Source organism: Dromiciops gliroides, chromosome 1 (genome assembly GCF_019393635.1).
Source record: "Dromiciops gliroides isolate mDroGli1 chromosome 1, mDroGli1.pri, whole genome shotgun sequence".
NCBI lineage: Eukaryota > Metazoa > Chordata > Mammalia > Microbiotheria > Microbiotheriidae > Dromiciops > Dromiciops gliroides.
In genome coordinates this window covers 667,009,879-667,028,352 of record NC_057861.1, presented here as the reverse complement: position 1 = coordinate 667,028,352, position 18,474 = coordinate 667,009,879, and the positions used below count along the sequence as shown (strand labels likewise).

The following is an 18,474-nucleotide window of genomic DNA, read 5'->3' as shown; positions in this document are numbered from 1 at the left end:
GCCAGATTTGAACTCAGGTCCTCCTGACCCAAGGGCCAGTGCTCTATCCACTACTCCACCTAGCTGCCCCTAGAAGATATATTCTTAAGCAAATAAAGGATAAAGGCAATTACAAAAGATAAAATAAATAAATTTGATTATATGAAACTGAAAAACTTCTGCACAAAGAAAATTTGTGCACCTAGGTTAAGAAGGGAAGTTGTCAACTTGGGGAAAAAAAACCCTTCATATCAAATTTCTCTGATACAGGTATGGTATCAAAGCTATATGAATAACTAACATATCAAGATGATCATTGATTTCATGGGGGTTGTTGTAAGTACCAAGAGAATACACAGAGAAAAGAAGAAAAGGCCCAGAACAGAATCCTGGAGTATACTTGTATGTAGTGGCCAGGGTATGTATGATGAAGCTACAAAGGAGATGAAAAAAACCCAACATAATGAGTAAGAAGAGAACCACAACAGAGCGATATCACAAAATCAGTATTACAAAACTCCTACCCTAAAGAAGGAGGATCAATAGTGTCAAAAGTTGCAAAACATTCAAGAAATATAAAGACCAAGAAAAAGCCATTGGATTTATCAACAAAGTGATCTTTGGTAATCTTGAAGAGAGCTTTGCAATCAAGTGGTAATAGGGAAATAAGATTTGAAGGGTTTAAAAAGAAGAGGTGATCCAGAGAGAGAGCTAATGAACTCTCAGTGGAAATTGAAGTATATTTTTTCCCACTTCCTTCATTTTTCTTGCTTTTTTGTGACATGGCTAATATGGAAATATGTTTTGCATGATTTCACACATATAATGGGTATCATATTGCTTGTCTTCTCAGTGGGTGGGGGAGGAGTCCAAGGAAGGGAGAGAATTTGGAAATGAAAGGTTTTTTTTAAGAAAAAAAAAAAAGTTAAAAATAAACAAATAGGGGGCAGCTAGGTGGCGCAGTGGAGAGAGCATTGGCCCTGGATTCAGAAGGACCTGAGTTCAAATGAGGCCTCAGACGCTTGACACTTACTAGCTGTGTGACCCTGGACAAGTCACTTAACTCTCATTGTCCTGAGGGGAAAAAAAAGAAAAGAAAAGAAAGAGTGGAGGAGAGAAAGTAAAACTAACAAGTATAGACAGATTTCTTCCACCCCTCCCCTACCCTTGCAGGTGTTTAGCTATGAAGAGAGGTATAGAATGATAGCTTGAGGGATTGGTAGGGCCAAGTAAAAACTTTTAAGAATGCGGATTTTGCAGGCAACAGGGAAAGAGTCATTTGATAAGAAGTAATTGAAAAGTAGGTCGAGGGAAAGCTCCTAGGGGGGGATGGGAGAAGATGAGCTCCAGGGCACTGATAATAGAGGGATGGGCCTTGGCCAGGAAAAGCACCACCTGGTCCTCAAGGATTCAAACAAAGAAAGAGGAGGGGAAGATAATGTAGAAAGTGACTGGGGAGAAGAGGGAGCTTGTTAAGTGACTTGCCAGTATTTTTGAGAGGTGGGATTTGAATCTATGCTTGCTGGATTTCAAGGCCACTCTGCCAGTCTTCCTCTGGTCTTGCACCTAGGAGGTACTTAACACACATTTCTGAATTGAATCTACTCTCATTTCCTTATTGGACTATAAACTCCCTGAGGGCAGGGACTGTATGTATTTTCATCTTTACATAACCAGTGGTGAAGATAGTATCCTAAACAGCATAGGTACACACTAAATATTAAATTGAATGTGATGGAGGAAAGATTCCCCATCTAGAAAGGCCAAGACAGTGGGAATTATGAATAGTACAGAGCACCAGATATCCTTTGAGCCCCCTGCTTTAGAGAGAGCTGTCTGAGGACCCTGGTGGGTGGGTGGGTAGGTAGGACAGAGAAGCTTTCTGAGCTAGATTTGAGCAATCCTTGATCTAGTGCAAAATAATTGGGCAATTGGAAAGGAAACCCATCCAGGATACAACCTGACTTTAGGACTCTGTAAGGCAGAGAGAAAAAAAGGGAAATCATTATTTCTTTACATTTCTTCACATCTCTTCAGCAGCTTAGACCCTCTGCCTTCCTCTTCATTCTGTTCACCATATTTCTCCTCTTTCCCCAATGCCTCCTTTCTACTAACTCCAGGGCTCCATGAAGCAACTTCCTTCCTTTGCAGGGAACCCCAAATCCTGAGGACATGTTGAAGGATGACAAAAGAAAGGGGAAACCACAGACCTCAGAAAACTGTTGGTGCCCAATAGCTTTAGGTGCTCATTGCCCATGTAAGATCAGGGAGGAGCCAGTGAATAAAGGATGGCTCCTTCCCGATCATGGCATTGAGAGCCAAGAGGATAAGGATGAAGAAGGGTTGGATCATGTGGCTGCTATCATGCCTGCTACTGTTGCTTAGCCTAGTGACTCCAGCCCCTCCCCAGACCAAGAGCTACAGGGAATTGGTAAACCAATTCATCGTCCACTACAGCCAGGAGTCAGGCTCAAGCAACCTCTTCCGACTCTTGGTTCTGAATCTGCAGCCTGGGACAGTGAGTATGGGGGAAGGTCTCCAGCCTGCCAAGGTGTCCCAATATGAACCTTTCACTCCAAATAATCTAATCTTCTGGTTGGGAGAGAATTGTGGAGTCAGGAGACCTGGGGAAGAGTTCCAGACCAGACACTAGTGTCTGGGGCCCTAAGCAAATCTGTTTTCTTCTCCGAGTCTCAGTTTCCCATCTCTAAACATTCTTGAACAGCTCAAGTCACATTATCTTTGTGAGGAAGACACCTTGGGAACAAGAAAGCACTGTAGAGGTGTGAACTGTTCCTCACCATTAGGTTCATTCTTGCTCCCATGATTCCCTTGGGTCATTCCCTTACCTAGAATGTTTCACTCACCCCGCCTATCCAACTATGCCCATACCTCAGAGTATAACCCAAGCTCCCTGTAGTCATGCTAGGCCACAGTTACATCTCCATCTCCCAATACCCTACAATAGCAGTTCTCAAACATTTTGGTCTCAATACCCCTTTATATTCTTTTCTTTGCTTTTTTTTGGGGGGGGTGGGGCAATGAGGGTTAAGTGACTTGCCCAGGGTCACACAGCTAATAAGTGGCAAGTGTCTGAGGCTGGATTTGAACTCAGGTCCTCCTGAATCTAGGGCTGGTGCTTTATCCACTGTGCCACCTAGCTGCCCCCTGACCCCTTTATATTCTTAAAATTTTTCAAGAACCCCTCCAAAGAACTTTTATGTATAGGTTATCTGTTAATATTCAGCAGATTAAGAATCAAAACATCTTACAATTATTATGAAAATAGTTTTGACTTCTTAGTGTGCCCCCCTCCAAGAGTTAGATTAGATTGTGTCTAAGGTCCCTTTAGACTAAATCCAATGATATGACTGTGGCTGACTGCTGGCCCTGAAGAAGCTTCCATCTGAAAGACTGTTCTGGTTTCCTCTCCCAGAACAATGATCCTTCCATTCCCGGTCACCTGAACTTCACCATTATGGAGACTGTCTGTCCCCAAACCAGCCGACAGAATCCGGATAAATGTGACTTTAAGGAGAATGGGGTGAGCGTATCCTGGGCTAGGGAGAAGGACTGACAGGGTGGTGTCTTTCTGGGGCCATTATCCAGGAAAATGAGCTCTGCTTTTCTGTTGCCTTGCTCAAGATTAGAAGCAGAGAAAAGCACCCCATGGTGGGCTGGTTTGGGGCAGAGCTGTGGGACCTGGCTTGGACTGCTATTATCCTTGGCATGTTAGGGGTAGATGTCACAGGTTCCTAGTACTGAGCCCAGTCTTCCCAACACCTTCACAGCTGGTGAAAGAATGCTATGGAACCATCTCCTTGGATGCCACTCAGCCTTCTCTCAATGCTTCTTGTGGTGGGGTAAGTGATGTCTCCCCAATGGAGTCCTGGGGGAAGAGACCCAGCCTTCTGGTTAGATCTGTAGCTAGAAAAGCTTGGAATCAACTCTGACCTTTCTGACCTTTCTGCCCTCTTTTCAGCCTTGGCCTCAGCCTAGCCTCCATTTCTCCTTCCAGGCAGGAGCTATAGCTATAAAAGCAGGGACATTTCTCTTCCCCATCCACCTTACCCAACCTCAGCTCTGAAGGGAGAGGGGTCTCTGGCCTCAGGGTCCTAAGGGAAAGGGGGGAAGTAGAGTAGGCAGTGGGACAGGAAGGGCCTAGACCAGTTCTTTCAGGTGAGAATTAATCACAGGATTTAGAACTGAAAAGGGGCAGCTAGGTGGCACAGTGGATAGAGCACTGGCTCTGGATTCAGGAGGACCTGAGTTCAAATCCAGCCTCAAACACTTGACACTTACTAGCTGTGTGACCCCAGGCAAGTCACTTGACCCCAATTGCCTTACTTAAAAAAAAAAAAAAAAAAGAACTGAAAGAAACCTTAGAAACCATCTAGTTTGGACCCTCTCTCCCCCCATCACAGTTTACAGAGAAGGAAACTGAAGCCCAGAGATGTGAAGTGACCTTGCCAAGGTCATATAGCTTAGTAAATGGCTGAGCTGAAACAGGAGGTGTGAATCTTGGGAAAACTTTTTATTTAACAAAGATTTTTAAAAAACGAATAATGAATAGGAAACCCCAGAGGCATTATCCTGTGCTAACTTGGTCCAGTGGAAAGACTGAATTTTGGAGTCCTCACATCTGAGCATCTGGAGTTGAATACTGGGTCTAATCACTTACTACCATGTGTAATGATCCAAGCCTTAGCTTCTTCCTCTCTAAAGTAAGGTTGGACCAGGTGATTTCTGAGGTCTCTGGCAACTCTTACTGCTCTGACCCCAAAGGGCAGTTATCTCCAACCCCTAAAGGGCAGTGTCTCTTAAATACATCCAATCACTTGAAGAAAAATTCCTGGTGAGTACACCATGATTGGGAAGACATTTTCTCAATGACACCTGTTCAGCTGCTAGGCTTAGTGTTAGGTTATTCCTGCCCTGATGAACTGCTGGCTGGGTAGCTCAGATGGGATAAGTTTGGAAATTTACACAGCTGTACAAAGTGGTGGAATGTGAGATTCTTGGACAGTAACTGGTAAAAGATAGTTGTTGTTATGTTGTAGACAAACCCCATGATTGTCTTTCTTGGGGGGGGGGAATGCGACCCATCTTCCCACCCTCCAATTGGTAAAGCATGCACCACTTCGGGTCAAGTTATGGACCTCTCAGGGTCACATCATATACACCCTAACCCCGATCCCCTACTTGGAAGATGACTTCAACAGGGAGACAGTATTGTCAGTATGCACTTTTCTCTTGTTTTAGCAGTCTGATCTCCGGAAGCTATAGCCTAAGGAGTCCTGTTTGCCTTTTTTTCTGCAGCCTGAAGAGTTAAACAGTGGTGGGGTTTTGCAAATTTTTTGGGCTTTTGCAAAACTCATTTATCGAAAATATCAACACCTGCGTGAAAAATATAGGAAACTGCAGGACATTTTTTTCTGGATAAGGTGACAATAAGAAGTAGGATCTTAGGGTGAATCTACACCTTAACTTCTGTTTCTGGCACCAAATTCTGCCCTGATCCCTTTGGATTAATAAACTTTATGTGAAATGGTCGGTTTTACCCTCTTTATCATAGTGTTCTCTCCAACTGCCTATTCAATTCAATTCAATTCAATCTATCAACCATTTCTTAAGCGCTTTCCATGAGCTCAATACTGAGGATACATAGAGGAAGAATAACATGGTAACTCCCCTCAAAGGGCTGCCATCTAGGAAGGGTAGAGGCTGGATAATGCATTAATTCTCAAAGTGTGCTAGGGACTAGGAGAAAGCTAGACAAAGTGTTCTAAGACATTTGAAGAGGGAGTGATTACTTTTATTTTACTTGTATTTTTTCTTGGTATTATTTTATTTAATTTTCTAATTACATGTAAAGATTATTTTCAACATTCACTTTTGTAAGCTTTCTAGTTTCAAATTTTTCTCCATCTCTTCCTTCCCTCCCCTCCCCCCTCCAAGATGGCAATCAATCAGATATATACGCAAGGGTAATTACTTTTAGCTAAGGAGTTAAAGGGAGGGAGCCAGGGGTCAGAGAAGAAGATATGGAAGAGAACCAACACCTAAAAGAAGAAAGAATTTTATTAGTGTAAAGACAGGGATTTTTTCCTCTGCCCGAGAGCTCTTGAGACAGAAAGGAGGGGAGTAGGGCTGGAGCAGCTACTCTGAGTGCCGTGTCTTCATCTGGTATTAGTTAGAGAACTGTGAGCTTAGGCTACCAACTCCTAGCTCCCATTGTCACTTCTTGGGTACCAATGAACTTTCCTGGGTCTTACAGCTCTCAGTGGCTTATCTAAAGTTTCTGACTCACTAGTGTAGGATGGAAAGCATGAAGATTATCAATAGTAGTCTGTACATTTATCAAAATGGCTCATGACCCCATGCTCATTGAGATTCTCATCTCCTCGACATTGTATGACCCAAAAGAATCACACACTCACATTATAAATAATAGTACATGTCCTGAATGGGATCAAAAGTAAATGATGGGGCAGCTAGGTGGCGCAGTGGATAGAGCACCAGCCCTGGAGTCAGGAGTACCTGAGTTCAAATCCTGTCTCAGACACTTGACACTTACTAGCTGTGTGACCCTGGGCAAGTCACTTAACCCCCATTGCCTCACAAAAAAAAAAAAAAAAGTAAATGATACGGGGCAGCTAGGTGGTGCAGTGGATAGAGCACTGGCCCTGGAGTCAGGAGTACCTGAGTTCAAATTCGGCCTCAGACACTTAACACTTACTAGCTGTGTGACCCTGGGCAAGTCACTTAACCCCAATTGTCTCACTAAAAAAAAAAAAAAGTAAATGATACAACATTAAAACTCCTGACAGACCAAGGCAGTCACTTCTAGCAAGGACTGAAATCTCAGTTTCCCAGAATTCCCCCCCCCTCCTTTATGACATGTTCTCACAGGGGAAGCAGAAGTAATGTCTCCAGAGACCATGGCATAAAAATCCTTCCAAGCATCTCCCCCCCAACACACATATCAGTCATACAGCAGATGTCTATATTCCACCCCACCCCAACTCCTGCAGGGATCGCATTTGTTTCATGGACAATCAGCAGCCAAAGATTCTCACATCCTCATGATTCAGCAGGTCCAACACTAAAGGGAGTCTCTAATGTCTCTGACATCATTCAGTACCACTGGACCCAAGGTTTCCAATCAGACACACCTAGGTTTGTCTTTTTTTTTTTTTGGTGGGGCAATGGGGGTTAAGTGACTTGCCCAGGGTCACACAGCTAGTAAGTGTCAAGTGTCTGATGCTGGATTTGAACTCAGGTCCTCCTGAATCCAGCCCGGTGCTTTATCCACTGCGGCACCTAGCTGCTCCCTACCTAGATTCATCTTTACCTTCCTGTAGTCCGTCAGTCTGAGGTGGAGGAAGCAAATGCCCTTTCCCCACTCCATTTTATGAGCCACAGGTATGTATACCTGGGAACTATTCCCATCTGGGATGGAAAAAGTGTGATAAGAGAGTTTATATTTTCTTTTGCATTTTAATTCCATCAGTGCCTGAATCTGAGTGCAAAGAGACCCAAGAAAGTAAAATATCTCATGAAGTGGGAGTAATGATCCAAGATATAACTAGTAGATTTCTTTTTATTTTAAGCTTTTGGTTAACATATAATTTTAAAGACTAGACTTGGATGGAGGAATAAGAAGAAAATAACATAGGAGGAAATGCCACGTTGGAGGTGGAGAAAGCCTTCTTCTAGCTGCCAAACCTCCCAAAAGGGCACTGGCTTATACACAAATTTAGCAGAGGAACAACTAAAGTTTGCCCCCTGCTGGTTAAATTAGATACTGCACTCTGAGGTGGGTAGGAAGGGAGGAAAAGAATTTGGAACACAGTTACAAAAATTGATGTTACAATTTGTTTTTACGTGTAAAAAGTGGGGAAATTCTAAATAAATAAATTGATTTATTGATGAATAAATACATAAATAAAATAATGAATGAATGAATAAATGGATGGATAAATGAATTAATAAAAACAAAATACCTTAGACTAAATGTGAAAAGTCCTTGAAGCCCATTTAATGAAATGATATGATGCCAAACAGGAAATCTGTTTTAAAAGGCAGGGGATCACAGGGCAGCTAGGTGGTATAGTGGATAGAGCACTGGCCCTGGATTCAGGAGGACCTGAGTTCAAATCTGACCTCAGACACTTGACACTTATTAGCTGTGTGACCCTGGGCAAGTCACTTAACCCTTATTGCCCCACAAGCCCCCCCCACAAACAAACAAAAAAACCCAACAGCAACCAAAAAAAGTCAGGGGATCTTGGTGATGCCTCCAAGGTTGATCTATAAATTATCTAATTGAGAAGGGGAGGCTTTTCCAGAAATTAGAGCTTGTGGGTTTTCAACACATAGCTGAGAAGAAACCACCTGCTGGGGAAGGCCAGGCTGAAGCTTCAGCCTTGGATAGGTCTTTCCCCCACCCCTCCCAACTTTTGACCAAAGGGGGGCCTTTCAACTTCAAAGGACCCAGAGGATATTGGACTTTCTACCTATCCATTGGTTTTCCTAAATGTCATCCCTGGATTAGTTGGTGGTGGTGACTGAATCATTGAAAACTAAGGTCAGAGCTCTATAAAAAGACTAAGGGGAAACTTCTTTTAAAACCCCAATACAATCCTATGAGTGGGAATAAATGACTTCCAGCAACCAGGAAATTTGAGTTACCTCTTTGCTAATAATAAAAATAATAGAAGGCAGCTAGGTGGCACAGTGGATAAAGCACTGGCCCTGGATTTAGGAGGACCTGAGTTCAAATTCAGCTTCAGACACTTGACACTTACTGGCTGTGTGACCCTGGGCAAGTCACTTAACCCTCATTGCCCCACCAAAAAAAAAATCATATCCCTCCTATCTCCCCACTCAAAGTGTTAGTTCCTTGAGGAACTCAATTTTATCTTACATTTTATTTCATGCCTTATGGTGTTTAGTACAGCACACTGCACATAGCAGGTACTTTAAAAAACCAAATGAGCCAAAATGCAAACCAACAGATGTTGATAAATTGAATTGTACAGTCACACTTCCTTATCTCTACTCAGCAGCCCTCAACCCTTACTTTCTTCTGGAAGCTTTCCTTAACTAACCTCAATGAACACCTGTGATTTTGACTTTCTTATATCTCTAAGCTCTTAATGAACAACTTTCACTGCATTAAATGTATTCTTGTCATTCTTAAGGTGAACTGAGTGGTTTTGGGGTGTTTTTTTGTTTTGTTTTGGTGGAGCTGGGGGATGTGCGTGGGCAGTGCTATCTATCTATCTATATCTATATATACATATATATATACACTCCATCAAAACAGGGGCCAAGGAATAGGTTTACTTCATTACAAAAGGGGTTCATTTGAGGGTGAAGGTCATGTCTCATGAGAGTAAGGACTCCCCAAAGATGGAGGTCCCTTCTACTCAGTTAGACCAGGTTCAGACTTATTTTTCTACCTCTTTGCAGTTGAGAGCCCCACCCATGGAGATAGGAAGGGGTACTCAGTTCCTGTTTATTGATTTTTGGAGGGCCACACCCATATACCTTTCTGCTTCTCTGTATGTTTGTTTGTTTTTTTGGTGAAGCAATTGGGGTTAAGTGACTTGCCCAGGGTCACACAGCTAGTAAGTGTTAAGTGTCTGAGGCTGGATTTGAACTCAGGTACTCCTGAATCCAGGGCCGGTGCTTTAACCACTGCGCCATCTAGCTGCCCTTTCTGACACTCTGAATATACAAATCATGGCATGAACTAGGGGCCTACTGGGCACATAGGGGGCTTTCAATGAAAAATATATCAAATTTAATAGATAAGTAGCACATGCTAATTTGTTGTCAACGATTTGCAGGGAAGGAGAAAGTAACTAACCTGGTGTGGGGTATGGCAAGAGAAGCATCTTCCTTCCCAAGGCAACCACCATCCCCGTACCTCACTTTCTGATCTTCCACCAGCCAGAGTCTTATTACTATGGTGATTCTCTTCCAGAGTCTGTCTTCCTTCCTGAATCTTCATGGGGCACAGGCTGTACACAGATAGAGATAGGCCACCCCTTCTCCTGTCCTCTCTATAATCTCCCTGCTGCAACCAATGAATTTACTCCAGGTGAAAGAATTTGCATTTACAACTGATTAGGGAAGGTTAATCTCAAGGACACATTGGGAAAAGTTGAACAAATTCCAGCTGGAACAAAGGAAATGAAAATAAGGAGGAAAGGATCACTACATACAAATTCAATGAGGAGAGGCAGCTAGGTGGCACAGTGGATAGAGCACCGGCCCTGGAGTCAGGAGTACCTGAGTTCAAATGCGGCCTCAGGCACTTAATATTTACTAGCTGTGTGACCCTGGGCAAGTCACTTAACCCCAATTGCCTCACTAAAAAAAAATAAAATAAAATAAAAAATAAAACACAAAAAACAAATTCAATGAGGGAGACAAGAGGTCCAAGAAGTTGCTGACACCAGAGAGATGCCAACATTTATAGATGGGTGTGTATATTAGTGGACAGATCCAAAGGGAACTTAGTAATGGAAGGAAGTGGGCTGGTGACTGAACAAAAGGATGAGGTCTGGCCCTCATGTGCTTATGCGTGGTATTTAATGTTCTATAGGTGCCTAACCAGGCTAACAAAATTGAGTGAGGCTAGGAGTCTATGTAGGTCCATTCTTTTCTTTTTTTTCTTTTTTTTGCGGGGCAATGGGGGTTAAGTGACTTGCCCAGGGTCACACAGCTAGTAAGTGTCAAGTGTCTGAGGCCGGATTTGAACTCAGGTACTCCTGAATCCAGGGCCGGTGCTTTATCCACTGCGCCACCTAGCTGCCCCCTTTTTTTTTTTTTGGTCCATTCTTTTCATGCACTATGTAAATCAAGTATCAAATAACAGTCACACCAACTGACTGTATCATAAAGTGTTCGAGTTACTCTGCAGCTGCAACAAAGAAATATCTTCCTTCTCTTCCTCCTCCTCCTCCTTCTCCTCCTCTTCCTCCTCTCTCTCTCTGTCTCTCTGTCTCTCTCTCTCACACACACACACACACACACACACACACACACACACACAGGCATGCATACAAACAGATATACACAAAGACAGTTAACACTCTAGAATTGAATTGTAAAAATTTATTTGTAATGTGGGCCCCAAACTTAGGCCAAGAGAACCCTGCCACAACAGTGGAAAGGGATGAGGCCCTTAGGCCTCAACGACTTGGCCAGAGGAGGACAAAACCATCACGGCTACGACGGAAGTCCGGCATAGGCTGATCAGGTTTCGTCTCCACGGAGACATGGCGTCGGCGCCCACGTTGATTCAGTTGGATGCAGTCTGAAACCCGTACTTCTAGGTCCTGCCCCACTCTGTAGCAAAAGAAACATCAGGGCCTCAAATTCTAGAAACACCTCCCTATTTCTCCCAGTCTTGTGGGCTAAGATGCAAGGGAGATGTATCACCTAAACATTCTAGCTCCTGAGGAAGTGTCTTCCCTTAAAGCTCCTATGACATCTAGGCTCTTCCTATAATTCTCCCAGACTTACCTCACCGGTGTCATGGAAAGTCATGGTGATATATATATATATATATATATATATATATATATATATATATATATATATATATATATATGGGGGGGGGAGAAGAGGCGCCCTGGTCTCTTGCTTGTTACTACTTCCTGCTCCTAGCAAAGGACTCTGTTAGGAGTCCACATTACCATTTTCTACTTCCCCCCAGGCAGAGTCTATCCTTGTTCTGACCACATCAGTCCAGTGGTGCCTGCTCCATGCCCATTTCTTACCCCTGGAAGTGTCCAGCCAGCATGCCCACCAGCTCCCCAATGCGATTATCCATTTTGGGCTGAGTTCGGTGAAGACATACTACCAAATCATCCTGGCCCTTGGCATGTAGCACCACCAGCTGGTCTGGACCACTTGTCACACTCAACCCAGTCACCTGGAGGGAAGAAAGGCACAAAGGAAAGGGAACTCACTACTTTGAGACACTCGTGGACACTACCCCCAAATGCCCATCTTTTGTGCTTCTGACACAACTGTGAAGCCCACCTTTTTGCCCCATGCCTGTCTTGCCCCTCTTTGTGTCTTGTTTTGTTTTTTGGGGGTTTTTTTGCGGGGCAATGGGGGTTAAGTGACTTGCCCAGGGTCACGCAGCTAGCAAGTGTCAAGTGTCTGAGGCCGGATTTGAACTCAGGTACTCCTGAATGCAGGGCCGGTGCTTTATCCACTACACCACCTAGCCGCCCCCCCCCTTCTTTGTGTCTTAAAATTCCTTCTCTTGCTATAATCTTCACGGGGTGGGGGGGGTGGGGGAGGAACAGGGATCCCAGTGCCCTTGATCTACCCTTGATGCTCTTAAACATCCTCACCCACATCTCTTCCTCTTACTCCATTCATTTCCAAGATGGAAGCCTTTGAGGCCCTCTACAATCTGGTTCTGACCTACCTTGGCAATCTCATCTCATACCCGTCCCCCTTCACAGACTACAGATGCCTCACAGCCGGGGTGGGGGTGGGGGTATTATTCCCCATCACTCTGCCTTTCTTCCTGCTTTCCTGCCTGCCTAGAAGAGTTTTCTCTCCCACTCTATCTCTGTTGAAATCCCTCCCAATCCTCAGGGCAACCCTCAGATGTAGCTCCTCCAAGAAACCTTTCTTGAACCCTCAGTGAAACTGAGCTCTTCCTCCTCAAATTCCCTCCCCTCTGCTTGGTCCTCATCTCACTCTCCAGAAATGGCAGACATTTGTGGACTTCCCTTTCTCTCCTTAGACTGGGAGCTCTTTGTGAGCAGGACCTGTATCTTCTTTATCTTTGTGCTTAATGAATGTTAGCATTGTTATAATCATGTAAGCATAATGCTTACATTATAGAGGTTAATAATTGCATGTGGGGGGCAGCTAGGTGGCGCAGTGGATAAAGCACCAGCCCTGGATTCAGGAGGACCTGAGTTCAAATGCGGCCTCAGACACCTGACACTTTCTAGTTGTGTGACCCTGAGCAAGTCACTTAACCCTCATTGCCCCCAAAAAACAAACAAAAAATAATAATCGTATGTGTATGCACTACCTTTAACATAGCAGGTATCTGTTAAATCGAACTGAATTGAATACTATTTTATATCCTTTGTTCCTTCAGGTGTCCATTATATATATAAACAAATCTTCGTAGCTCCCCATTGCTTCCTACATAAAATACCAATTCTTCAGTTTGGCTTTTAGGGTCCTATATATTATGGCTCCAAACTACCTCATGGCTTCCTTCTATAACACTACCCTCTGCATCTTCTATATTCCACTTGAATTAGATAAACTACCATTCTCCAAACTGGTCCTAACGTCCCTCAAATGTCTGTGTGTAGTATTCAGAAGCCATATTCCAAGCCTGGAATTTGCTCCCTCCTCACTCATTCTTTTTTTTTTTGCGGGGCAATGTGGGTTAAGTGACTTGCCCAAGGTCACACAGCTAGTACGTGTCAAGTGTCTGAGGTCAAATTTGAACTCAGGTACTCCTGAATCCAGGGCCAGTGCTTTATCCACTGCAACACTTAGCTGCCCCCTCCTCACTTATTCTTTCAGGATCCTTCTTCACCTTTAGGAAGCAACTCAGATGCCACCCTCCTCCAGGAAGCCTTCCTTGATTTCCCCTGCCATAACTGGCAGTGCTCTCATTCATTTTTCTAGAGCACTTAGATAACACCTCTCCTTTGCCTCGATCACATTATCTGTCTTGTGTTATACTTATCTGTGTATATGTTATATTCTCGCCCCACCCCCACCCCACTTCCCTGTAGACTATGAGCACCCAGAGAACAGTAACTGTTTTGTTTTTCATCTGCAGGTCCCTGTACTTAATAAATGGTAGCTGCATGGAGCTGAAGTGAATCCCTCTTCTTACCTCCCCTCCCTTCCCCTCCTTTCCACTCTCCTTCCCTTTCGCCTTTCCCTTTCCCCTTCCCCTTTTCTTTTCTCTCCCTCTTTCCTTTCCCCTTCCATCCCTTCCCCTTAATGTGCTTAATGAGTCAGGTGCTAAAGGATGATGGTTCAATATATACTGGTTGATGGACCAACTGTCCCCACCCAGTGCCTTGAGCATCACCCCCTACCCCCATCAGTGCCACCTTCCCTCCTGGTGCCCCTGCTTACATTGCTGAGGGGAACCGCCCGCATTACACGGTACTGTTTGTTGGGTTCCAGTTTGTAAAGGTGTTTGTCAGTGAGCAGCAGTGCCCGGTCCCGGCTCTTGTTGAAGCGGTTTATCTGAGGGGGAGAGAGAATGGAGTTAGCATTCCTCAGGACACCCTCGTAGGGGCACCTTCAGCATCCTTCCTCCTGCTCTGTGGTCTCCACCAAGCTCCTAGCCTGAATGATATAGTGAAAAAGGCCCCAGATGGGACTCAGGGAACCTGGGCTTTTGTCCAAGCTCAGCCACTGACTAGTTGTATCCCTTCTTCTCCTCTGGGACACGGTTTTTTCAACTGTCCAGTGTGGGGTGGGTCTCACCAGACATGTCTTTACTTTTTTTTTTTTTGCAGGGCAATGAGGGTTAAGTGACTTGCCCAGGGTCACACAGCTGGTAAGTGTCAAGTATCTGAGGTCAGATTTGAACTCAGGTCCTCCTGAATCTAGGGCCAGTGCTCTATCCACTGTGCCACTTAGCTGCCCCCTACAGACCTTTAAGTGAGGGAGAATCCACTACCTCCTGAAGCAGCCCATTGTGTGCTTAGGGGCAGCCCAAATCATTAGGAAATTTCTCCCTGCATCAAACCTAAATCTGCCCTTTTTGGTAACTTCCACTGTGTTCTTGGTTCTGAACAAACCAGAGGTTTTGTCCTTCTGCTTATCTCTCTACAAACTTTCAAAAACTTCAAGGAAGGGGCAGCTAGGTGGCATAGTAGATAAAACACCAGCCCTTGATTCAGGAGGACCTGAGTTCAAATCTGGCCTCAGGCACTTGACACTTACTAGCTGTGTGACCCTGGGAAAGTCACTTAACACTCATTGCCCCACCCCCCCCCAAAAGTAATTCAAAAACTTAAAGGAAGATCTCAAGTGTCTTTAGGATCATCCTCATGTAAACTCTTCCAGCTCCTTCTAGCAGGCCTCCCGTGGCATGGTCTTGGGGCCCTTTGCCATCCTGGTCTCTTTCTTCTAGAGGCTCTACGATTATCAGTGCCCTTCCTGAAATACAGAGCCTAGCCCTGAAGATAATCCTCCATGTATGGTCTGACCAGGGCAGGGTCCAATGGTACTATCCTTTGCTTTGCTCTGGATGTTGGGTGATGTGGCATAGAGGGCCAGCCTTGAAGCCAGGAATCACTGGGCTCAAGTCCTACCTCTGACATATACTGACCGTGTGACCCTGGACCAATCACTTCACCTCTCAAGGCTCTAGGCAACTAAAACAACAAGTTGCAGAGAAGATTACAACTTGAATTGGTAGAGGAAATTCCCCATGCCAATAAAATCACAGGTCCAATCTCTAGGCTATCTTAAGATCTCATTGGCTCTTTTTTTTTTTTTTCTTGAGACAATCAGGGTTAAGTGATTTTTCCCGGGTCACACAGCTAGTAAGTATCTGAGGCCAGATTTAACTCAGGTTCTCCTGACTCCAGGGCTGGTTCTCTATCCACTGTGCCACCTAGCCAAACTGTTACCAAAGTATGCACTGAGTTTGTGAACCACTAAAACCACAAGATCTTTTTTCAGATAAATTCTATCTCAACATAATTCTCCCATATTATACTTGTGAAGTTTGTTTTTTAAACCCAAGGATAGTACCTTAATTTATTCCTATTAAATTTCATCTGATCTGATTTAGCTGAATGTTTTACTGTTTTTTTTTTAAATCCTCACTCTGTCATCCAACATATTAGCTATTCTTTCTAGCTGTGTGATTGTTGTGTCTGACTCTTCGTGACCCCACTTGGGATTTTCTTGGCAAAGATACTAGAGTGATTTGCCATTTCATTCTCCAGTTTGTTTTATAGATGAGGAAACTGAGGCAAAGAGGGTTAAGTGACTTGCCCTGGGGTCACACAACTAGTAAGTGTCTGAGGCCAGATTTGAACTCAGAAAGATGAGTCTTCCTGACTTCAGGTCCATCGCTCTATCTACTGTGTCACCTACCTGCCCTTATAGCTGTGTATCATCTGCAAATTTGATAAGGCTACCACTAAAACCATCATACAAATCAGTGAGAGCACAGAGACAAGGACAGAATCCCAGGGCACTTCATGGGAGACTTCGCTTCATGCTGATGATATCCCATTAATAATCACACTTTGGATCTGGTCATTCAACCAGTCCCAAATCTGCCAAGTCCACATCTCTACATCTTGCCCAGCAGGATAACTTGAGGGACTTTGCCAAATGATTAGAAGACTTCTTAGGCCCTTTTAAGTTCTAACACTGTGAATTCTTGGACCGTATACAATCACAGACAGAGCCAGAAGGGGCCTCTGGCCTTTTATTTTGCAGATAAGGAAGTGAAACCCAGTAATTGGCCACAGGGTTACACAGGTAATCACTAGCGGAGTCTAGATTCAAACCCAGGCTTTCCCCCCAAAATATGGAGCAGTGGGACTACCCCCTCCATGATTTGGTGCTTACCTTTCGGACATGACTAGAAAAGAGCACGTTTCTGAAGCCATCCTTTTCCTGCAGGTTCTTCAGCTGCTGAGCAAAGGGGGCTGCCGCTGTGGGGTTGTCGATAGTCTGGGGACCAATGAACAGATGGGGACAGTTGGAGCGATAAATAGGCAGACCCAGAGCACTGATAATGGTGAAAGGCTAAAACCAAGGGGTTTGTTGTATGGCAAATGCCATAAAAATATGGAGATGAATACTCCCATATCCCACATTCTACCAACCAGGGGTCTCCCTTCATTCGCTGCTCCTTCCTTCCTTCCTGCTCTGAGAACTCGGATTCCTAATAGCGACAACAAAGCCCAGCTCACAAGTCACATCCTCAGTGGAGGCATTGCCTGGTCGCCTTCATTGCCTCTTTCTCTAAACTACTCTAGAATGTAAAAGTCCATCCCTCCCAAACCAGGACCTAATGGTTCCATGACTGGTTCAGGAATGTCACGCCTCTTGAGCTAGAGGGCACAAATCACAGGTGTCTGCCTCCCCCATGGTGCTAAGCAGATCAATACATTTGCCATCAATATCAGGAGACTGAGGCGCTAAGATTCCTCAATCCCTTTGGAATACTCAGAGAAAGATTCTGTTAGGGTCTCTGTACACCTTGCACTTAGCACAGTGCCTGGATGGAGTGGGCATCTAATAAATACTTACTGACTAACTGTATGGTTTTAATATTAAATGTGGTTCTACCATGTCTCAAATCTCGCTAACAACAGGCAATTCAGGTATTTTTGGTTAAAGGACACATGGGATTATTATGATTAATTAATAACACTACTCGTAACCATAACCATAATCATAGCTCAGATTTCTATACCTCTTTAAGGTATACAAAGCATTTAATAGTAACCTGATATCTTTAAGATAAGGATTCTTATATCCATCTTATAGATGAGGAAATTGAAATGTTCATTATGCCCATTTTATAGTGTAACAATTGGAGTGACACCACCTGCTGGAGAGTGACTGTAGGAAAGCTCCGCCATGAGGAGAAGGCATCTGAGGGCAAGCCATGCGGTTAGGTCCTTGGCGTCAGGAAGTGATGTTTGCTCATGGGTGCTGTCTATCAAAGCTGCCAGCCAATTAGTTTGGAGCTGTGTGTGTGTTGGGGGGGGGGCGGATATTCCCAGCTTCACAGGAGGCATTGGGTCCTTTTTGCTCCTGACCTCCCCATGGTGGGTCAGATGATGGGATCTCTTAGAAATAGTTGGATTTTTACCTCTCCCTCTTATCCTAATGCTCTTTAATACTTAAAAACTTAGGGGCAGCTAGGTGGCACAGTGGATAGAGCATCAGCCCTGGAGTCAGGAGTACCTGTAACGATTGGAATAACGCCACCTGCTGGATACTAACTGTAGAAGAGTTCTGCCCATGAAGCGAAGGTCTTTGAGGGCAAGACCAGGAGTCTTTTCTTGAGGAGTCAGGAAGTGACGCGGACTAGTGGGAGGAGGAAGGAAGAGACTGGCGCTCAGTCTCGCGCTTTTTCCTTTGGACTCTGGTGGAGAGCGGAGCTAGAAATGTGCTCTCCCTTTAATAGATAGGAATCTAGGCCTTTTTCTCTCTCTTTACCAAATTCTTATTCTCCTTAATAAATGCTTAAAAGTTTAACTCTTGCTAAAGCTTATAATTTATTGGCGACCACTCATTAGATATTTTAGACAGTTTAGCTAGAATTTTAGCCCTTAACATACCTGAGTTCAAATCTGGCCTCAGACACTTACTAGCTGTGGGACCCTGGGCAAGTCACTTAACCCCAATTGCCTATCTAAAAAAAAATACTTAAACACTTAAATACTCTTGCTAAAGCTTATAATTTATTGGCGACCACTCATTAGA

At 44.2% G+C, this 18,474-nt stretch overlaps 2 protein-coding genes across 5 annotated transcripts in view; one reads left to right on the top strand and one right to left on the bottom strand.

Moving 5' to 3' along the window:
- Positions 1–2,277: 2,277 nt before the first annotated feature.
- The window catches only part of LOC122734750 (cathelin-like), a 35,028-nt gene continuing 18,831 nt past the window's right edge, over positions 2,278–18,474 (top strand). Inside the window, exons 1-4 of one of the 4 annotated variants that reach the window (XM_043975818.1) lie at positions 2,278–2,497; positions 3,416–3,523; positions 3,771–3,842; positions 5,299–5,524. In XM_043975818.1, the coding sequence (XP_043831753.1) occupies positions 2,285–2,497; positions 3,416–3,523; positions 3,771–3,842; positions 5,299–5,427 (522 nt within the window). In that variant the 5' untranslated portion in view covers positions 2,278–2,284 and the 3' untranslated portion in view covers positions 5,428–5,524. Of the gene's footprint in view, positions 2,498–3,415; positions 3,524–3,770; positions 3,843–5,241; positions 5,525–18,474 lie in introns of those variants that run through there. The other 3 variants (XM_043975843.1, XM_043975835.1, XM_043975827.1) reach the window with 3 other exon arrangements.
- The window catches only part of MYO1G (myosin IG), a 40,990-nt gene continuing 33,642 nt past the window's right edge, over positions 11,127–18,474 (bottom strand). The window contains exons 19-22 of the mRNA XM_043975800.1: positions 16,603–16,707; positions 14,137–14,250; positions 11,778–11,932; positions 11,127–11,343 (exon numbers count right to left, since the gene is read on the bottom strand). Coding sequence (XP_043831735.1) covers positions 11,187–11,343; positions 11,778–11,932; positions 14,137–14,250; positions 16,603–16,707 — 531 coding nt within the window. The 3' untranslated portion in view covers positions 11,127–11,186. The remainder of the gene's footprint in view (positions 11,344–11,777; positions 11,933–14,136; positions 14,251–16,602; positions 16,708–18,474) is intronic.